Here is a 21,567-nt window from a genome sequence, read left to right on the forward strand (position 1 = left end):
AAACAAATTCCCCTCGTTAAGCAGCTAATCCATCCATCCAATCAGCAAGCAGGACGAAGGCAGCAACACCTGCTCCCTGGCGGTGACCTCAGACAGATGTGGAGATGTGGAGATGATCCACTTTCGGAGTTACTGCTCAGATTCAAGGGAGGATTGTTTCATCCTTTTGAAGTCTGGCATTTGGCATGAAAAGGGGAATGCAACCCAGTTTACAAAGTTTCAAGTTTATTTGAAAAGTGATTGAGCTCCACACACTTTTCAAGTTAAATTCTGCCTCAGTGTAATGCAGTAGATTCCCTTTTTGGTGATGTAATGCAGCCACAAGTGAGGGTCACTTGGGTGTTTTTGCCTGCTGTTCCCAAAAGGATGGACAGTTTTCATTAAAGTTTCAAAGCCACATTTGTCTGACCAGGGCAGGGCAACATGCTGATGCTAAGCAGGTGTTTTTCATGTCATGTTCACCATCTTAGTAAGTATTGGACATTATGACCTGATGATTGTGCTAAATGAAGTCAAAGGATTACCAATTCATCCTGAGAGGAACACAAACTTCTTTACAGACTTCCATAGCAATCCTGCAATAGTTGTTGAGATATTTTGATCTGGACTGGTCTGGTCCGGTCCACCAGACAGACAGTGTCCATCCTTAAAGCCATGGCCGTTAGCCAACCCAACATGGTCTATATCAGGCTCAATGGTTACATATTTACCTACTCATTTAGAAAACAGTAGATGATCCAAGGTGGTTCCCCAGAAAAAAAAACGTTTTAAATTGGGTAGACTAAAATTTATTCTGCAAATAAAAGGTGATTTTACCTAGCCATACCTGGGCTTGTGAAAGATATGCTAGCTTCTTGTTAGCTAGCATATGTGATATAGAGGTGTTCAGTGACTACAGATCTTTGAACTGAACTAAACAAAGTAATCTGAATTCCACTCCCAATCTAATATAATTTTTGAACATCCAATTCAGCTGCAGCCACAAGTCCAAACTAGTTTTTACTGCAGATCAACTAATACAAACTAGCATCATCATAAAAGCTGACCGCAGTACATACAGATAGGTAGCTGTGACTGCAAGTATGGCAGGTCACCACAGCATGACAATACGCTGCTTCACACCAAATCCTACATAGTCTGAGAACAACTCTCCTCCAACATGCATTACTTTTATTATTTGTCACTCCACACAATCCACACACCGTCCCTGGAGCAGTTTGGGGTTTTGGTGCCCAGGAGGCAAACTTGCACCTCTCCAGCTGCCAGACCACACTTCATACTTTGGTCTGACCCTCCGGTTCCCAAGCCAGGTCCCCATGGACTGAACTACTGCCACCCCATCAACACTGACATAAAGCCTGCATGCTACTGATGCTTCATTGGCACAAAATGATACATTGCCTTTGTACACATGTAAGACACCTGTATGAAATCCTGTCATCCACACAACCTTTACATTTATTATTTATGCACAACATAACAGAATCTGGTCAGCTGAAAATCATCCAGGGTCTTGTCTAAGACACTTCCTGCAGTCATTTACTGTTTTTTCTATTTTCCTGTGCATTAGTAAGAAATCACAGGCAGAGGACAAAACAGACTCTTGACTCATGTTTCTGGCTGCAGGAGACAGCAGGTAGTGTTCACAGCAACAACCGACACGTCCCGGAGCAAATCTATTTTAAAGCTGACAGTCGGCAACTTTCTTCTTTAAGAAAGAGGAAGTGCAACCTAAAACCTTGATCGGGCTAAAGGCCGAGATTTATTTTGACTGATAAAATGATCACAGTCATGGATGGATGGATGGATGGATGGATGGATGGATGGATGTGTGTGTGTGTGTGTGTGTGTGTGTGTGTGTGTGTGTGTGTGTGTGTGTGTGTGTGTGTGTGTGTGTGTGTGTGTGTGCGTGCGCGCGCGTGCGTGCGTGCGCTTCACTCAGTCGTACGCACACACTCGCAACACACGCACACCTTTTCACAATCAGAAATCAGCGCCTGGCTGCAGAGAGAAAAGAAAAGAGAATTCATTAAACTCAGCCACCCACGCTGGGCCACAGAATAGATGGGGGGTAGCGAGGGAAGCAAGGTGGGGAGGATGATGATGATGAGAGAGAGAGAGAGAGAGAGAGAGAGAGCAAAGATGGTGAGAAAAGAGGGAGGAAGAGGAGGGAAAGGGAGAAAGACAGAGGGGAAAGAGAGAGGGGATAGAGTCCTCTTAGCGGGGGCCCATCAAATGAAGTGGATAGAAGGTCTGTTGAACAGAAAAGCTCTTTTGGAGCAAAGGGATGAGAGAGAGAGGAGATAAATAACAGAACACTAGGAGACAGGGGAGCATGACTGTGTGTGAGAGGTGTTAGATAGGAGTTAGTTTGAGATCACAACACACACAAAAGCAATAAAAAACAAAATTGCCCTCACAAACTATAAGATTCTGTGCATCATCAAACTGTCTTGCCTCCAGCACTCTGTTGTCCCTGCTTGGTAGCCAGTAGGCTGTCCCTAAATCTTTCACCAAACCTGAGTGACAGCTAATCAGATAATGTGTTCCTGGTCAGCATGGCTGTGACCTGAGGCCGACATGTCAACCTTTCCCTCTCTGTCCTCATCCCAGACCTAATCCGCACTGCGCTAATGTGGTTAACTAGAGCTGTTTCTGAAATTAACAAAAGCCTAATCTAATTCCCATTTAGTAGTAATTAAGAGATTATTGACCTCCCATCCTATTATCGTAATCATCAGGCTTTGGCAAACAGTCAAACAGAACCAAAAAAGTAAAACGACAGCAGCAGTCAAGAATCAGACGCCAGTGCCGTGTACTGTTCGTGATTCTGTGTGTGACAACAGCACTCACTCAGATAAGATGTAGAGATACACTGAAGGAAGAATTGTGAGGTTACTCTATCTGCCTTAGAGAGAGAGAGAGAGACACACACACACACACACACACACACACACACACGTTCCACCTTAAGCCTTTTACTGTCCATAATGTCAGCAGCCATCTCCAGCACTGTGGCTTGTCACAGAGAGTGAGAGAGGAGAAAGTGTGCGTGTGTGTGTGTCAAGTGTGCGTGTGTGTGTGTGTGTGTGTGTGTGTGTGTGTGTGTGTGTGTGGTGGGAATAGAGAGAGACAGACAGAAGCTGAGAGACAGAGACATGCAGGAGGGAGGGGTGTCCTTGAGAGAGGACAGAGGTGTTCAGCTGGATCTAATGTGATGGAGGAAACAACTGGAGCACACACACACACACACACACACACACACACCAACCACTGTTGCATCAATAACATTCCAAAAAAAAACTTGGGATAAATTCACATGAATACAATCCGTCCGACTAAATCCGTTTGTCCAGTCCAACCCTCCACAGGCTAGCCTTTTATATTGCCAGTATAGAAATGGGAGCCAGAGCGGGGCCAAGCCCCAGCCTGGCTCTCTGCATTGGGCCTCAGCATCATTATCATCATCAGCGGGCCCTCTCAGATGCACCAGCACAAGATCAAAGGAAAGCCTCTCAATCTTCTCCCCTCACTGAGGCAGCACAGAGCTGCTCTATAACTGGCATCTTGGTCCTGCGATAATCCTCCCATTGATCTACTTCACAGAGTTCAGTCTGCACCAAGGCTTCTGGGTTGGGGGTTAAAGATGCCGAGGAATGTCTGTCAGAGTCTGCAGCACTGGGTGCCAGATCTTATTAAGCCTAATGCTGGCCGAGCTGTGCTTTACAGTGTCCAACTTGTTTTCAAGGTGCTTTGCTTATATAAGGTAATGTTAATGTTTTATGAGGTTTTCTTGCATTTGCATAGATTCTACTCAGATCATCATTTAGGCTTTTGTAAAGGATACAAAAATAGGTTATGTGTTTAGCACAAGCAATTAAAAAGCATATCCGCTGCAACTTGTAGGCACTGGATAGGGGGGGAAATTAATTCACCTTATTTTCTAGTTCCTTCCTTTCCTTTGAAGTCCAGGAGGGGGGAGTTAGACTGGAAGGCAGAAGGAGAGAGTGGAGGGTGAGGATGAAGACAGGGAACAATAGACCAGTGAGCCATTACCTCAGCTCTGCCACTGGGCCTCCCTCTTCTCAACGTCTCCATCTACTGACGGCTTGACAAACTGACGGCTTGTCCTGGATGATTCTGCTGACTGGCACTGCTGAGTTGACAACATAGAAGTCTGTTTATATAATGTCTGTTGTAACTCAATAAACACCTGAATAAAAAAAAAAAATTAAAAAAAAGATAAAGTTGCATTTCACATCACTTACCACCAACAGTTTAAAACAAAGATTTAGCTCATGTAAATACATTTCTAGGGGTAACTGGAGCAGTTGCTGATGAATGGCAAGGTTGTTTTTTGGTCAAGGTTTTAAGTTATTGTAATACATGGGTCACCAAATCCACGCATCTTGGAGGGAATATTAGTCTGAAATCTGCATGTTATCCTATGGCTTCAAAAGAAATGTCTTGCAATTTTTGCTTTAAAGAAAAGTTAAACAAAAAAAGACATAAAAGACATTTTGGGGATATGTTGATTTGCTTAATGGCCAGAGTAAAGTCAATACCACTCTCTGTCTGTAAGCTCAGTTAAGCATAAAAACAGACACCAAGAGGAAATCACTGCACAGAAACTGTCATGCCCAGCTCCCAATCCTAGGTCATGTTTTCAGTTTTCTTTCACATCCACTTACTTTGCTCACTTCCTGTTTTATTTTGAAATTCAATGTGTGTTTGTGTTGCAGGTCATTTTCCTTCCGGTCTTTGTCTGCCTTCCCGCCTTGTGTGATCACCTTTCCGGCCCTAATGTCTTGCACCTGTGTCTAATTGTCTCCCCTCCCCCCTCAGGTGTATATATTCACTCCCTCGCTCTTTGTTCTCTGCCAGTTCTTATACCTTTGAGTTTAGCAGTCCAGCATTTTTCCCAGTGAGTGTGTAAGTGTTTCTGGTCCTCTAACTGTTTTTGAGTCTGTTAGCATTTTTTGGATACTGTTGCTAGAGTGACCTTTTTGTATGGCCTGCCAGTGTTTTTGGAGACTGTTACCTGTTTTGCTTTGTACCGGCGTGTAAAATAAATACTTTGTTTGACTGTTACTGCGTGTCTGAGTCCTGCATCCTGAGTTTGCCCCACCTGACAGAAACCCCGGTGAAACCACAATTCATCGGGGTTTTTTTTACACTTTGTGTACATCTTGTACAGATTTAAACAAACATGATTATAACCTGTTGATTGGTGAGCTTTAGCATTGCTGGTGGGTTAATATACTTTTGGATAGAGCCAGGTTGTTGTTTTCAGTCTTTATGCTAAGCTAACCGACTGCTGGCTAAAGCTTGAGCCTATAAAAGTGGTATCAATTTTCTTATCCAACTCTTGCCAAGAGTAAGAGTGGAAAGTGATTCTTCCCAAAATGTCAAACTATTCCTTTGATCTTTACTTTCTCTTACAGCGCTAAAAAGTACAATATTGAATTTAAAAAGGCTTCGGTCAAAGTGAGGACAGCTCTACTGCTATACAAATCGACACGTGTGAGAATTGGAGATACGAAGAATGAGTAAGAATTTGTTTCAGGTTGTAGAGGCATGCAGTTTGGGCAGCGTGTATTAATGTGATGTTTTTTATTCACAGCCAACTGTGAACGTGTTGGATTAGACTTATCAAATAGCTTTTTTGCCTCATAAACACTCATAGGCCAGCACACACCTACTCACACTCCTCCGTCTTAACCACACAATTTTTCGAAGCTTGGCGAAATGCATTGATAAGCAAGTGCGCACATGCGCACACACACACACACACTGCAGTGTGAAATTGGGTCAGCAGTGGAGAGTGGGCTTTAATGCTGAGCACATACGCTCTCTAAAACTGATCTGCATATTCATGTGGGTGGCTATCAAAATGACACACACACAAGTAGACACGCATAGATACATGCGTGCACATAAATAAGTACATGTATAAGTACAGATTGGCCTGAACTTATCCATCCCCCACACACACACACACAACAAAGCATAAAGAAAACCCTGAATCTCATGCAACGGCAACTGTCAAGGAGCCACAGGGGGCATTTATACTCATTCTAATTCTGTGGTGAAAAATTAGCTTTTTCCTCTCCCAGCTGTACCATGTCAATCATTTCTCTCCTTTTCCTTTCACTTTTCGTCCTCCATTCCCCCCTCTTTCTCCCACTAGCAAAAGCAGTGACCATCTTTCAGAGCAAAGTGAAGTCTGGCTGATGCCGGCTGCCCAGCAGAACAGCTCTCATTACTTCACAACTTGTGAGTGAGTCGTAACAAGTCTTAAAAGTGCTCACATTTCTCCGAAAAAGATATTCAAGCACTAAAAACAGAAAATCACCAGGAATCTTTTGCTGCAGAGAGTTGGAGGAAGAGAGGCAGACTCAAAAAAGGTGTGAACGATGGGGTGGGGGAATGGAGAGAGGCAGAGAATGAGAGGTCTTTCCCTAAGGAAATACTTGTCAAAAACCCCTACTTTGCGTTTCTGACTTTTTCAGCGATGAACAACAGTTTTCTCTGACAACGCATTTTTCTGCTTATTTGCAGACGGAGGAAGGAGACGGGGCTCAAGTTGGAACGTGAGAAACTGAAAGGATGTAACAAAGGATTCAGAGCCAGTAAGCAGATAGCTCTGAAGGCCGCTAGGGGCCGGGGAGAGGATGGGGGAAGGGTGAAGGGAAGGGGTGGTCGTGGTGGTGTCTTTTGAAGAGAGAGGTGGTAGGGGAAAGAGAAAGGAGGAGATGGAGAGAATGAGACACAGAGAGAGAGAGTGTGTGTGTCTCCTGTGTATGTGTTTGGGGACCCACACAGTGAGGCCTGAGCATGTGATTTATTTCAGAATACTAATGTCCCTTTGATCTCCTCTGCTTAAAAAAACACCCTGCTGGGATTGTGGGCACACACACACGCCAACACATGCACACAAATGCATATATGTATTTATATACAAGCTAGCACACGCCAGTACATACCTGCGAGCACACACACCCACATTAATATTGTTGTGTCCCCTCGACTGACTGCTGAGCAGAACTCATTTATGCACGCATCCTCACACGTTCAGATTCACACACACACACACACACACACACACACAAACATATACTCCAGGGTGTCTAATCTACTTTAACTATCGTCAAATCCATAGAGATCCAATTACAAAGATAGAGGAATATTTGTTTTTCTCTATGCATGCTAAAAGACTAATTAAATTTTCATGTAAAGATGAAATTATTTGATACACCACAAACGTCTTTTCATTTTCATAATTGTAATGGAATATGTTTTAATTGGGGATCCTGTGACTGTTTCTGTTTACCTCAGCTGCATTTCCAGGCCTGTTATCCTTTACAAGGATTAACAGTCACACAAAGAAAACTGAAACATGGCATACTCTACTAACCTTTCTTGAATGTATCATTTCCTCATTATTCCAAGTCTGGGTCATGGGGGCTAGAGCGTATCCCAGAATGCACAGGGCAGAAGGCAGTCAATCAAAGAGCTAACAAAGAACACAAGGAAACAAATATTCAAATGGAGAATTTTCAGACCTCCTGAGTTATTTGTCTTGTATGTCTCTCCTTACCCTGAAAAAAATAAAGTGCATTATATGTACAGTAAATTTCAGATAGATGCATGTTTCAGGTAGTGTTACAATAGGAGATAGTGTGTGCACCCAAAGTAATACACAAACTTAATGATAAAGGAATTCAACTTTAAACATAATCACAACTCTAATTGTCCAGGCTAGACCACAATTGACCACCAATCTTGACCACTTAACAAGACTAACAGCCTTAAGGCATGCTAGCAGCTCTGTGAGGCTGGACTTTGTGCTAAATGCTAACATGACAATGCTAATGTGCTGATGTTTCTTAGATGATGTTTAATGTTTACAGGGCGGGGCTAGAAGGGGGGCACAAGGTGGCATCGGTCCCCCCTGAGCAGTGGCAATGCGTGGCAAATTTTACCGAGGAAGCCAGTGAGCTTAGTATGGAGATCATATTGCCTTATGGTTACATAATGACTGTTGAAACGAATTCCGGAAGTCGAATATAATTCGAAGAGAATCACATAACAATCGATACTAATCAAATGCTGAAATTACTATTCGCATGTATATTTTTTATAAATGTGTTGGCCAGCGTTAGCAAATCTCGCCCTTATCACGCCTACCCCCATGTAAAAACGAAATGCTTTTGTCACGTACATGCTTGTGTCAATACAGAAGTCAACACAAGGCATTGTCATATCTTGGGGCACGGAGCTAACTTTACAGTAGAAAGATTGAGTAACGTTAGTAGTACTGTTTTAACATGAATTTAAAATTGACAATCACCAAGTCAAAATGCTTCTGTTGTCATTAATTAGCTCATTCTTGTTAACTGCGTCGCGGCTTTAGTTAAGGTTAAAGGACCTCAGCTGGGAGCTTCATGTAGACAACTAATGTTAATCCAGCTGTCAGAATCCGCAGCAACTTCAATTAACATCTGTATTCTCATTAATGGGACATGTGCTTTGATTTGTAATCTACATATTTATTTGCTTTAAGCCGTTCACTGTTTAAACGGAGTGCACACATTTCTGCATTGTAGGGTTAAATAATGTTCTGTTATATTAATCATTATGTTTTAGTCCATTGTTACCATGCTGGTGGGGAGGTCTATCCTGGCAGAGAAAAGGCGTGGCCAAGGGTGGCGGACTGTTAAATCCTAGTGGCCTGCCAGTATATACAGTATGTCCCCTTCTGTCTCATTCGGTTAGGTCTGTTTGTTTTGTTCACATCCTGTTTTGTTTGTTGCAATTTTAGTATAGTTATATTTAGTTGACCTCTTTTATAGGCCTTGATATTAAGTTCTTGGTTTATATTGTTTTGCCTTTTTTGGGTAAATAAAAAAACCCTCTTTTTCATTCAAAACTCCTGTTTTCATTGACTCACTGCTTAATTGGTCCCTGACACTGGTGCTTTTGGAAAGGTCAGGGGATGACCAATGAGATATTTAAGGGTGGACCAAAGTGGTGGTCCAACTGACCAACAGAGTAACATTACCATGCCTAAGGCCACGCTGCTAAATGGAATACCTTGCAAGAAACTTCACGAAACAGCTCCTTCATCACATGAGTTGTTTTAACATTTTGAAAATTACAGTAAGGCTATGGTGGATTTATCTGGTTTGTCCACCCTTAGTTCAGTCACTAACTTCCTAAATGTCCCAAAGTGAGCTTGGATAAAGCCCAGCTGTAAACTGTTAACATACGGTATAAGCACAATTGGTTACTTGATAAACTGGTATCTGCCTTTTCTATAATTCATTCTTGTATAATTACAATTCAATATAAATAGGCAGCTCTGCACAATATTAATTAGCTGTGGACGAGCTGGGACACATGCTCTGGGACACTTTAGTGCGGGCAAGCATTTTACTGTAATGAACTGATAGGGTTTTAAATTTCTGCAATTGTAACATAGCATAGCTGCTCCCCCACACTTCTCTGGGATTCTGTCATTGAGTTTAAGTGTTTTAAAGTGTATTTTCTTTTAATACTTTCTGCATGTGTGTCCATCCTGCTCAGTCTAGCCTCCCTCCTCCTGCAAGCCCTGAGTGTCAGTTGATACATGGAATCTGTCAAAAACTCCAGCTCTCCTCCCTGATGAACACCTCCAGCAGCAGCCTCAGGGACATCAGTGCATGCAGCTGCTGGCCCGAGTCCTCTGGGTTTTCCAACCCTCCTCTTCACCGCAGAGGTATAGCAGCTTGGTGATGCCACCACTCATGAGGGGCTGCCTCAGGGTGGCACAATGCACCGAATCCTGGGTTATATTATCATACAAAGGTATCTAGATGATCTGACCTGCTTAGATGCTAGCAGCTAGAGGCCTATAAAAAACAAATCAAGAATTGTAGGCTTCATTCATAATTTAAATATGTATTTAAGGCAGCTATAACTGACCCTGTCATGTCAAACATTTATCCTCTTTTTACATGAAAAACATTTCCTTTTTTAATTATTATCCACCACCCCACTATAGGCCCTACTATATACTATACTAATATAAGCTAGACTTCCTTTTTCAATCGTGAGGCATCAGCTGCAGCGTTCATCAGCCAGCCTTGCCAGCCTTTAATGTTTGCAGCCATATCAGCAAAATATCTATATAATGGTTGGAATAATTATTATTTTTAAATCATTGATTATGCATCTGTATGCAATCGAGAGGTTCCCTCTAACACACCCACACTCTCAGCTCTACAGGATGCATATAGAAAACTCAGAAAAATCCATTAATTAGCGCCTACAGTTTCCTGGGGCAGAATCAAAATAGTTCAACACACCGATGGTCATCCTGACAAAGTTGTTAAGCTAACCTTACAGCAGGTGCTTTGCCGCTTGGAGCTGCTCTCTGGGTCAAACAAGCAAGTATATCTCGCTGCAGTCCTGGACAAGCAGTCCATAACAGCCCCATCCTAATGTTTCTAAAGTAGACGGCGCCATCTCGTGGCCGCTCTGTATGGAATCCATAGCTCTGTTGCTAGCACCGAGAGGGTGGAGCTAAACATGAGGAGTTAGCCTGCTTCTGTTACGTTTTTATATCGGGAACGGGAAGTAAGGCCGAAATGGTTCGCGAGGAACTGGCGGTACGTCTCAACGACAAGGAGTATAAAAACTGGCTGAAAGCTGGACGGTGTCTTCTCATACTGAAGGATGGCCTGCATCCCTTCATAACCCACCACATGAGAGCTTTCCACGGAGAACTGCTTAATCAAAACACTCTGCTACGGAAACCATGTGTGACTTCTTGCAGACCCAGAGGGAATAAGGTTAGTCTCTAAACCCTGCTTATTTGTGGTGATTAAATTCTTGTTATTCGTGAATCTCCTGTGGTATAGCGGCTAACTGTGATATTCTACTATTATAGTAATAGTAATACTCAATTATGGTGTGTGTGTGTGTGTGTGTGTGTGTGTGTGTGTGTGTGTGTGTGTGTGTGTGTGTGTGTGTGTGTGTGTGTGTGTGTGTGTGTGTGTGTGTGTGTGTGTGTGTGTGAGAGTAGCTTTCCTCAGCATGCAGGGTGTGTTCCGAGTGGCAGACAGTGATCCTGAGACACCACAGACAGCCAGATGCCACAGTGAACTGGGACAACTGTTTCCCTCCCAACTGGAGAACAGACCACTGGGAACTGGCCAAGGTAGTCTACACACACACACACAGTGGAATAGTTGTCATAAACAAAACAAGCACAGTGAGCCCCTGGATTTCACAGGAAATAACCTTTATGGGTGCACAACACAGCAAAAGGTGAAGTTGCCAAAGCAAGCAGGTTTATCAAGTTCAAATTCAATACTTTATTGCCATGTCAACACAGTTAATTGGAATTTGTCTTGGTACCAATCAGGTTAAATAAGGCAATACATACACAGGAACATACAGTACATAAAAGACAATCACATAGACAATCATTCAAACCAGTAAAAAGCTGTAAATTATGGAGCCACTAATGCCTTTTTTCTGTTATCGATTAATCTGACGATGTTTTCTTATTTGTTTTGTCTATGTAAAAGTTTTTAATACATGCGACAGCCCAAGATTATCGATGTTGATTGCCTGTATTCATTTTATATATATATATATATATATGTATGTATGTATGTATGTATATATGTATGTATGTATGTATGTATGTATGTATGTATGTATATATATATATATATATATATATATATATATATATATATATATATATATTCAATTCCGTTTATTTTAGAAGGGGATAGTGCAAGTTAATACAATGCATGGTCTCCTAGTCACTACATTTTGCATTAACCTACATCCTGGACTATACACCTGCCTATTGCACATACTATATATTTTTTGCACATTCTGCACCCATTCAGCCAAACATTTTCTTCTTTTTTTATGTTAAACAGTTATTTTGTATATCTTGTTTCTGTTTTTATTGTTTATTTCGTATTAATGTCCAATATGTTTGTCTATGTATGCACCAACCATCCAGGCAAAAATATTGTAAGTACTTACTTGGCAATAAACTTTTTTCTGATTCTGACTAAACAGTTGATCAATTAATAGAGAAAATGATGGAAATAATCATGAGTTCCTTGCAGGCATGAACATGTTAAAACATGTAAAGCTTAATTTGGTGAAGTTAATGTCTGTCGGGAACATTGTATCACCCAACTGAAGCAATTCTCCAATTGTCAGAACAATATGACAGGCCGAAAAGTTCTCAAAGGATCTCAACATAGATTCAACTGAATGTGTGAGTCTAATGGATGTCTCTTTTTCTCTCTTTCTCTTTCTCTCTCTCTCTCTCTCTCTCTCTCTCTCTCTCTCTCTCTCTCTCTCTCTCTCTCTCTCTGTAGGCCTACATGCCACGGGGCCAGGGGAAAGTCAAGGGGGCAGATCAATGCGATGCCTCGGCTCTGCTCAACCTAATCAACTACTGTGATTGTTTCTGCTCTGTGGATCCAAAATTTGTGAGAGAGGTAAACAGTCATATTGTTTAAAAATGAGCATGCTATGCATTGTCACGTTGTGAAGTCAAGCCTTATATACCAGGGGGCAGAGGCATAAAACTTGTAGGTTCAAGACTAAAACTCTGTGTGCACAGACTACAAGAGTCTTCACAAATGGCTTCAAAATGAAAAGTGATGACAGGGGAATTACCAAAAGCAGAACAAAAAACTGAGCACACAACAGTCAATAAAGAAAAAGTTACCTATGCACATTGAATAGCATAATTTAAACTGATGTACAAAGAGACCAAACATTCATGTGCAATCAGTATGTGGTTTCCCACCTTATTTTTACACTTTTATTGTTGAATACATATGAAATATTTTGCATCAACAACTTAGCTTTGGAAAATATCAGTGACTTGGCCAGGAAGTAAAGATGGATGAGTTTAATTACAAAACAAAGAGATTTGTATTTGTTAGATTGGTCCAGAGAGTGATGGCATCATCGCTGGAGGTTGATATGTTTGTTTTGCCTTCCGACCTTTTCAAATGTGATTCTAGGTGATCAGGTACAGGAACGAGTTGATGCACTCTTATGAGTTCCGTGTGAAGGATGAATGGATGAGGCACTACCAGACCACTGTGAAAAAGCTTGTGCGGCAGTTCAGCCACGTACCACAGATGGCAAAAGTTGGCCAACAGATCGAGGAGGTGAGCGTGTTTGTCTGTGTGTGTGCCGCTGCTGCATGCGTGTTGTTTGGTGTCACAGTTTGTGTTCATGTGCATTTTGTTTGTCCAGATGCTCAGCGTTGATTTGTCAATATGTGTCTCTGGTTTGGACCGAATGGATTCTGCTAACCTGGATGGAATAGAGTGTGATTCTTTCAGCCAATGGGAGGCCAGCGCTGACTTAATCAGCCAATGGGAGGCTGAGTTGCTACAAGAGAGTCTGCAGGAGTTACTACATGCTGCTGATGATGATACAAAGATACCGGTGCAAATAACAAATATGTCCATGTGCACTTGCACATGTGCATTTATGTGCACATAAATATATAAATATATTTTTAAAAAAGTCGTCACATTACTTTAACCAACTCTGTCTCTTCCTTAGGACACTGAGCAGCTGAAGAGGCTGGGTGGTTTCCTGCAGACCAACAGAGATCTGGGTGAGAGGTTTTCTGAAGAGCTCCGAGCCATCAATTCATTAGAGGCCGGAGAATAAAAAGGAGAAAATGGTGAAAAAGACAACAAGGAGCATATTGCGCATGATGTCTTTATATTTACTATCTGAAATAAGTCAAAGTCAGAATTGAAGCAGATCAAGGGATTTGTGACAGATTGTGCATGTGTATAGTATGTCATTGAAAATGTAAATAATAAATATGACAAAACCCATTGGCTTGTTCCTGATTGACTCACTGACAGATCTTTATTTTGGTCTTGAACTTGAAAGTGCTCATATTATGCTCATTTTCAGGTTCATAATTGTATTTAGAGGTTGTACCAGAATAGGTTTACATGGTTTAATTTTCAAAAAACACTATATTTTTGTTGTACTGCACATTGTTGCAGCTCCTCTTTTCACCCTGTGTGTTGAGCTCTCTGTTTTAGCTACAGAGTGAGGCATCTCACTTCTGTTCAATCTTTGTTGGGAGTCGCACATGCGCAGTACCTAGGTAAGGACTACAGGTAAGGCAGAGTATGAGGGCGTGCCATGCTAGCAGCTAGGCGAGCATTATAACGTGTTACAAAGTGACGAGCGTTCGTCTCTGAAGTAAAGGCTGGACTACAATAGAGCTGTTTGGAGCAGTTTGTGAACAGTGTTTTCTGTTGGCGATGGTAAGTCCCTTTGGGGAGGACTTTGGGCTTTTTCACTGTATAACATGCACAGCAAAGATATAACACAATAAAGGAAAGGGAAAAAGCACAATATGAGCACTTTAACTTAAAATAATGATGAGAACCATATTAATAAAAAAGTACCCAGGTGTTTATACAGCCAAAAAAATTACGAATCAATCAAACATTAATAATGACCATAAAAGTGTAGGCTGAAGACATAACTTATTACAACTCTCCCTCTCACAATACAACAGAAACTGCTGTAGTATAGACAGTAAGTAAATGTTAATTATGCCTATGCACATTCCTGACTTAGTAGAGTTAGCTTGTGAGGCTTTCATTAAATCATGTAAATTAGCCTTACATCTTTCCAATAATAAACAGTGCTTCAGTGTCAAGTGTCTATCCTTGACATGGGCTACTAGTGGGTGCATTTACAGTATGTACAAGCAGCATTTCAAAGTTGTAGCTGAACTGGGTGGAGCTGCTTTTCCCTACTTGGTATCCTGGGTAGCTTTTTCTGTTATAGTGTGCATGATTAATAGTGCATTGTGTTAAGAACCTTTAAAAGGAGATGTAATTCCCCAACTTAGCACTGTATTTCTCCACCTGATTGTTCAGTCTGAAGGAAAGGCCCTTGTGTGCAGCCACAATACCCAGCTGAGAAACCACACCCTCACACCCATCAATCTGGCTGGTGGCAGATTGATCGCTTTCCATTCGGTTACATTAATGAGAGTGCCAACGCCCACCCTGCACCTGCAGCAATTCAGGCTATAGGGCCTACCTTAATTTCACCCTATATAATAGAGGAGGACCAGTATAATATATATATATATATATATATAGTTTATTATTTTAAATTGTACTAGTCTAGTTCTGAGTTCCAGCCATGTTTTTTTTTATTGCCTAGTTCTTCAAAATGTTCTTTTTCTGTGAACGATAGGTTAAGATCAGCCTCCCAGGCTGATTTAAGATTATAGACTGTGTTGTAGGCCTATGTCTTTTGTTTTTAAATGGACCTCAAGTCTAACAATAAAGCAATAATCTAAGCAATACAAAAAGGAAACCGCTCTATTTTATATTTATTATTGCTCTTCAATAAAGCAAAAGTAGAACTTTATTAATCGATTGAATAATCGCTAGAAAAGCGAATTACTAAAATAATCGATAGATGCAGCCCTAGTTTGAACTAATTATAACCATTAGATGATGTCGTATTCTGCTTAAATTCTTGTTAGTTGTATCTTGTTAAAGAAGCTGAATAAGGACTTCATGTAACCACTTTAATAAGAAATTTGCTGTGAAATACTTCTTGTCTTTGAGTAAAAGCTCTGGAGACAGCACCATTTTGTGCATGTGTGGGTGGGTGGATTGGTTGGGTGGGGGGGGGGGGGGGGGTTGTCTGCCGAAACTCATAAACCTCTGTCTTCTGACTTTATCATAAATCACTTTCACACAGCTTTTAAATCTCAACAGTGTTTTCCTGCACCACACCCCTGATGGTGTAATAAAGTAACTGCTGTCACAGTCCAACAGACAATATTTCATTTCATAATTTAGGCTACATTAAGTGATAAAAACTCCTGTTTACACACAGGGGTTATCGGAAAGGCCAAATTATGGAGCAGGACTGAGCAATTAGTTGTGTTATGTAAGAGTATTTGTTTTGTTTTGTGACCAAATAAAAAAAAAAAAAAAACATGTCAATGAAGCCAAAAATATACTTTTGCATTCGACAGATAAAAGCCATTATTCTGGTAAGGCAAAGTGCACGAGGTGTGAAGTGCATGTTGCACGACAAAAAAAAAAAAGCGTGAAAACCAGAAAAGCTTTTCCTGTCTCAGCGTTTCACACACTCATCTGCTGCCACAGCCTGATGCACTCTCATCCCCTTAAACACACACGGGTGCCATTCTCACAGGCAACATGGAGAGGGAAGGGATGCTGGTCCGGTCTATTTACTACGGGAGAATTGGAAGCGGAGCCACAGAGAGCCTGCTGGAGAGGTTTGGACACGATGGAAGCTTTCTGCTGAGAGACAGCGAGACCGTGCAGGGGGCCTACTGTCTGTGTGTGAGGTGAGCTGTGAGAGTGGTTGTACAACGATTAGCTAAATTCATGTACAGTATGTGACACCTTTATGAGTGTGTTGGTTCATTGAAGCTGTCTACTCACCAGTGAATACACTGAGCATGTTTTATTTATAGTAACATAACTATTTCTATCTCGTGTGCAGACATGCTGATGCGAGCTTTTACTCAATAGCTCATAAAAGAAATTTGTAATACTATGAATTACTAATATTTTCAATGATTTACAGGCATACGTACTGTAGACTTCCAAAGAAAAATGCACATAAACAAGGTGGGATCAAATAAGTTAACATGTAAATTGTAATAATAAATTAACATGTAAATTGTAAAGTTTTATTTTTTATTTTTATTGAATTGAATTGAAATTGTAAATAGACTGTATCATAGTTTTAATTATTACAATTGTATGCTGTATTTTTAGTGAAACAATATTTTTTTACAACCTTGAATTGTTCTTTAATAATATTTTGAGTGCATTTTCATTCGATTATGTATTTATAGGCGCCTTAAACACTTTTCATGTAAACACGTATTTGGGCATAAAAAGACATTTAAAATCAGCTACAGTTTCAGACACACCTGATCTGAACAATGGGAGACTAGTCTATTTTTTGTCTAAATGCATTTGAAGCTGTTGGAGGTCTTGTGTTGCCATCGACAAACTCCACGGCAGTACTCAACTTACAGTAGTATTACAATTACAAAATTTGAAAAATAAAACAATTTAAAGTAGAAATAACTGGAAATCCAAATCTACAGTATGTTCACTTTACTAAAGTAGAACGGTATAAACATGCACAACAACATACTGACCGTGGTGGAAGAAGTACTCTTAGTAGTAGTAGATCTTTTACTTAGTAAAAGTAGCAACACCACAATAAAAACATACTGTTAATAGTAAAAGTCCTGCATTCAAAATCTACTGCTAAAAACTATTATAAGAATTTGATTCCTGATTCATTACTGTCTGAGCAGCATCTGAATGTCTAAGCCGCATTACTGTAGCATCATCTGAACATGGTTATTTTAACAACTGTATGTACTGCTGGGTGGTTTGTTTCTGCATATGCATATTTTATAAACTGATTATATGTTTGACATATAAAATCTTGATCTGAAAAGAAACCAGTAGCTGTAGCTGTCAGATAAATAGAGTAGAGTAAAAAAAAAAGTACAATATTTCTCTCTGAAATGTAGTGGAGTAGAAGTATAAAGTAGCATTAAATGGGCCTATTCAAGAAAGGTACAAGTACCTCAAATTTGTACTTACGTATTACTTGAGTAAATGTATTCTATTACACTCCATTCTACATACCATATTTTAAAGGTCTAGATAATAAGAATTACAGCCATAAGTCATGACATTTTTTCGCATCTTCAAACTTTTCTCAGTGCTTCAAAATGTGAGTAGACCAGACTTTGAAACATATTTACATAATGAATCCATATACAACATTTTTGAAAGACAAACAGAATTATAATAGCGAGTGAAAAATAGAAAAATTAAGAAAAAAGACAATTGAGTTCCTAAAGACTGCCTATAATGTATCCTATCACCAGTGTGCTGAACACGTAACTGAAATAGTTCAGCCTCTGCCCCCAGACCCACATACAATCTCTCGTTACATTTAATTATTACAACATGTGAGTACACAGTTTCAGATTTAACACATTCACAGCATATCTCTTAAAATTCCTAAACTTGGTGTTTTGCAGGAAAGCGCCGTTTGTGCACACCTACAGGATTGTACGCTCCACTGAGGGCTGGTGTCTTCAGGTGGGTGAACATCTTCAAGAAGAAGATGTCCACACTCGCACACACAAGGATGATATTTATGGTTTGTGTGATTAGCAGGATTCAGGAGTCAGACGGCAGAGTTTTAGGACCCTGGAAACACTGATAGAGAGCCACAGAAGGGGTATGGGCTCAGATGTCGGTATAGCCCCCCTCACAAACCCACTAGACAAAACCCAGCTACAGTACACCAGCTTTGGACAAGGTATGACAGACACACACACACACACACACACACACACACACACACCACACTTGTTACACTACAGATGAATATGGTCCATGCACTCACACAGGCACAAACACACACAAGATACACACAGTGAGTTTCTTTTCAACTCTGAAATGTTTGTCGTGGCTAGTGGCTCATGTACTCACTCAACTCTAACACATTATCAATGGTGTCCTCCACAGAGTTTGTCTACATGGAAACGTGTAGCAGCAGCAGCTCAGTCTATTGAAGCCTGACAGAACGAAGCCATTAATCAGGTGGACAAACAAGATGGGAGTAACAGTACGTGGCACATCAAGGATCTGTGTACTGTCTGTCATATTTTTGCAGGGTTTTTTCTTTCCTTTCTTAATCAATAATTGAGTCACTTTAGTATAAGTTTAAAACAAAAACTTCCCATTCGGTGTATTACATTTGACAAGATTATCAAAAAGAGGCCACTGTAGTGTATGCAAACCTTGTCAATTACAAGTACATATTTTACCACGTATTCAAGAGACCTTGAACTGTTTTTAAATTGCTGTTCGAGTGAGTATGGGGAAAAAAAGAAAAGAAAAGATGCTGTGCAAATATATCACACACTATCTCTATTGCTGTGGTTTTATTTCAGAAGACCTATGTCCTTCATATGTGGTCCGTTATTGTGTGTGAGGAAGGCTGTGTTTGCCTGTCAATACACAAATGGTTTCCAAACTAATGGCCTCAGTAATAAGTCTCTGGTCATCTGTGTGTCTTATGATGTTTTGTGTGATAAAAGAAAAATGGTTTTACATAGTTGTGTGGTGATGTATTGTAATTGTTTTTTTGTCTGCAAACACACAGACAATGAGTTGATGGCCTTTATGTTTTATATCTGCTTGGGGAAGTCACCCTTGAGTACAGTGATCTATTTAATCTGTGTGGTTTGTCTGCATGCATTTTATCTTATTTGAAGCCACTGTAGCAGAACAGAGAGTGTAAGCAGCACAGGAAATGTGAAATTTGACTTCATTTATTTTGCAACACCAGGTTCTTCTCAGTCACTGGCGATATCCAACCTACAAACACAGTTTTCAGGTCTTATAATGAGCTCATACTGATCTTAATCTGGTATGAATTTTAAAAAAAGGAAAATGTGTATTTGCTGTTCTCAACATATATGTCAATCTGCCAGACTGAAACATTGTTTTCTTCAGAGTTCCTCTGTGACATTTCCTCTTAACCACTGAACTGTGAACACTTACTTTGTAGCAGTCAAATTGTCAGATTTATCACATTTTGAGACTTCACTTACTGCAAACTTGAATCCAAGCTTAAATATTTTCAGTCTGAAGTATCTGTAAAGTGTTCCAGTAAACATACTTTGTGCACCACGCAGTCATACAGCGAATAAACAACTTTGACCCATGACTGTGGCCTCAGAAAGTAGGCTACCATTTGACTTGAACACACAATAATGTGGTTGCTATCAGAGCGCTGCAGCAAGCTCAGCAGAGCTTCATCTTTACTTGTGTCAGAGGCTACATCTACACTGCTACGTTTACGCCTTGTGTCCACATTACTCCAGCATTTACGAGCCCATAAAACTGACATTTGGAAACACTGCTGCCCCAGTTTTGGTGTAAAAACTCCAGGGTTGTTTTGTAGTCTGGAGTGTGGTCTTAGGTAGGCTTACCTACCTTTCAGTAACAGTCCCACCTCGTCGTCAGTCCAAGCAAATACATCCCTGTTCTTACTTTTCGCCATTGTTGTTCTTTCTCCAAAGTGTGTTCGGTGTTAATATGGAGGGAGATTAGTTCTGCTATGGAACCTTTTTCAAACTTGTGTGGACGTAGATTGCTTTTGTCTTAAAATGATGCTTAAAAATGAAAACGTAGTAGTGTAGATGTAGCCAGAGACTGAGCTCACCACTACTACTATACTACTACTATTACTACTATTACTGCTGCAGCTAAAAGTTATCTTTTGCTTTGTCAATTGCAGTGTTTCATTTCATTTTGCCCCAAAATTGTACAAATAGAAAGTTTGTGAATATAAGAAGTTGTGATAAAAAGATTGTCATCTGTCCCATGTCATGCTTAGTATCATTGGAAAATAAAGTCCAAGCTATAAAATGACACTTGAATGAACCTTAACACAACAAAACCCATGACGACGACATAAATCTCTGTTCTTGTCAAAATATTTTACCATGGCTTATGTTATTTTAGCCAAAAACGGCAGATTAAGTTACTCACATGCCTTCTGTGAGTGAGAATAGCCTGGCACATTGTCTGAGAGCGGTATCCACTATTTTAGTTCCACTGTTATCACACGTTCCATGCATGGCGCTAACAAAGGATTAGCTGGATATTGATAAATATTAAATGTGTTTATTGCGATTTCAATGTTTTCGGAAACTTCATGTTATTTGTAACATGGCTATATGAAAATAAGTATTTTGTAGTTTGAAGTAAAAACTCCCAGTAAACAGTCAACGTGTAAACAGTAAACATGGAGACCGCCTGAGTATATCTTTATAAATTGTATTATACATTTTGTATTTTCATCAAATATACAGTTGTACTAAAGGAGTAGGCTGACATTCAGTTGCATTATTGTCCACTATTGGTTTTAATTTTTAATGTGATATTGCCTTTGAAATTTAGATTTTATACACTGTAAACCCAGATTTAGTTGTAATTAAACTTTTTAGTGGTCATTACCTATTCTTTTATTTTTTTGTTACAAACCAAATTCATTACTAAATCACATAAGTTGTTATAATTGTAATTTGTTATAGTTAGAATTTGTAATAATTGTTGTAATAATCAGCTTAAGTATGCAGTGCACAGATCATATTAAGCAGCGATAACTAAGGATGTTAAGTTTCTCTGTGGGAGGGGCGGGGTCATTGGAACTGTAAATGCACTGAAGCAATACAAAGACTCATGGGAAAAATGTATGTTCTGAACGGTTTCAGTCCTAGTTAAAGTTTGTTTTAATAATGTTCTCTTAATGTTTTGGGTGTGGATTTATGTTATCTGGGTTTTAGTTTTGTATGGTTGATTTGGTGTTCATTTTTATCTACATTTATTGTTGCACCATGACCGAGACCCGGCTGGGGACTGATGGGGTCTGGGCAGTGAT

General features: G+C 40.1%; 2 protein-coding genes across 3 annotated transcripts; both read left to right on the forward strand.

The window, feature by feature from the left end:
• Window positions 1-10,563: 10,563 nt before the first annotated feature.
• On the forward strand, window positions 10,564-13,889 carry LOC116055061 (uncharacterized protein CXorf38). The gene is made up of 6 exons (XM_031306816.2): window positions 10,564-10,835; window positions 11,069-11,203; window positions 12,396-12,518; window positions 13,053-13,202; window positions 13,291-13,485; window positions 13,606-13,889. Exons 1-6 carry the CDS (start codon window positions 10,632-10,634, stop codon window positions 13,714-13,716), a joined length of 918 nt encoding a protein of 305 aa, XP_031162676.1. The 5' UTR covers window positions 10,564-10,631; the 3' UTR covers window positions 13,717-13,889.
• Window positions 13,890-16,073: 2,184 nt separating this feature from the next.
• LOC116055064 (SH2 domain-containing protein 1A-like) lies at window positions 16,074-19,552 on the forward strand. Of its 2 annotated transcripts, none has more exons than XM_031306817.2 (4): window positions 16,074-16,417; window positions 18,149-18,209; window positions 18,285-18,432; window positions 18,642-19,552. In XM_031306817.2, the coding sequence occupies exons 1-4, from the start codon at window positions 16,266-16,268 to the stop codon at window positions 18,686-18,688; spliced, it is 408 nt and encodes a 135-aa protein (XP_031162677.1). In that variant the 5' UTR covers window positions 16,074-16,265; the 3' UTR covers window positions 18,689-19,552. The 2 variants fall into 2 exon arrangements, with proteins under 2 accessions (XP_031162677.1, XP_031162678.1); XM_031306818.2 differs by having other exon boundaries at window positions 16,085-16,417; window positions 18,288-18,432.
• Window positions 19,553-21,567: the final 2,015 nt, after the last annotated feature.

Source organism: Sander lucioperca, chromosome 9 (genome assembly GCF_008315115.2).
Source record: "Sander lucioperca isolate FBNREF2018 chromosome 9, SLUC_FBN_1.2, whole genome shotgun sequence".
NCBI classification, from domain to species: domain Eukaryota; kingdom Metazoa; phylum Chordata; class Actinopteri; order Perciformes; family Percidae; genus Sander; species Sander lucioperca.

Coding starts and splice junctions, on each gene's coding strand:
- LOC116055061 (XM_031306816.2), top strand. CDS start 10,632: ATGGTTCGCGAGGAACTGGCGGTACGTCTCAACGACAAGGAGTATAAA. Junction 10,836..11,068: donor GCAGACCCAGAGGGAATAAG/GTTAGTCTCTAA, acceptor GTGTGAGAGTAG/CTTTCCTCAGCATGCAGGGT. Junction 13,203..13,290: donor TTGGCCAACAGATCGAGGAG/GTGAGCGTGTTT, acceptor TTGTTTGTCCAG/ATGCTCAGCGTTGATTTGTC.
- LOC116055064 (XM_031306817.2), top strand. CDS start 16,266: ATGGAGAGGGAAGGGATGCTGGTCCGGTCTATTTACTACGGGAGAATT. Junction 18,210..18,284: donor CTGAGGGCTGGTGTCTTCAG/GTGGGTGAACAT, acceptor TTGTGTGATTAG/CAGGATTCAGGAGTCAGACG. Junction 18,433..18,641: donor GTACACCAGCTTTGGACAAG/GTATGACAGACA, acceptor TGTCCTCCACAG/AGTTTGTCTACATGGAAACG.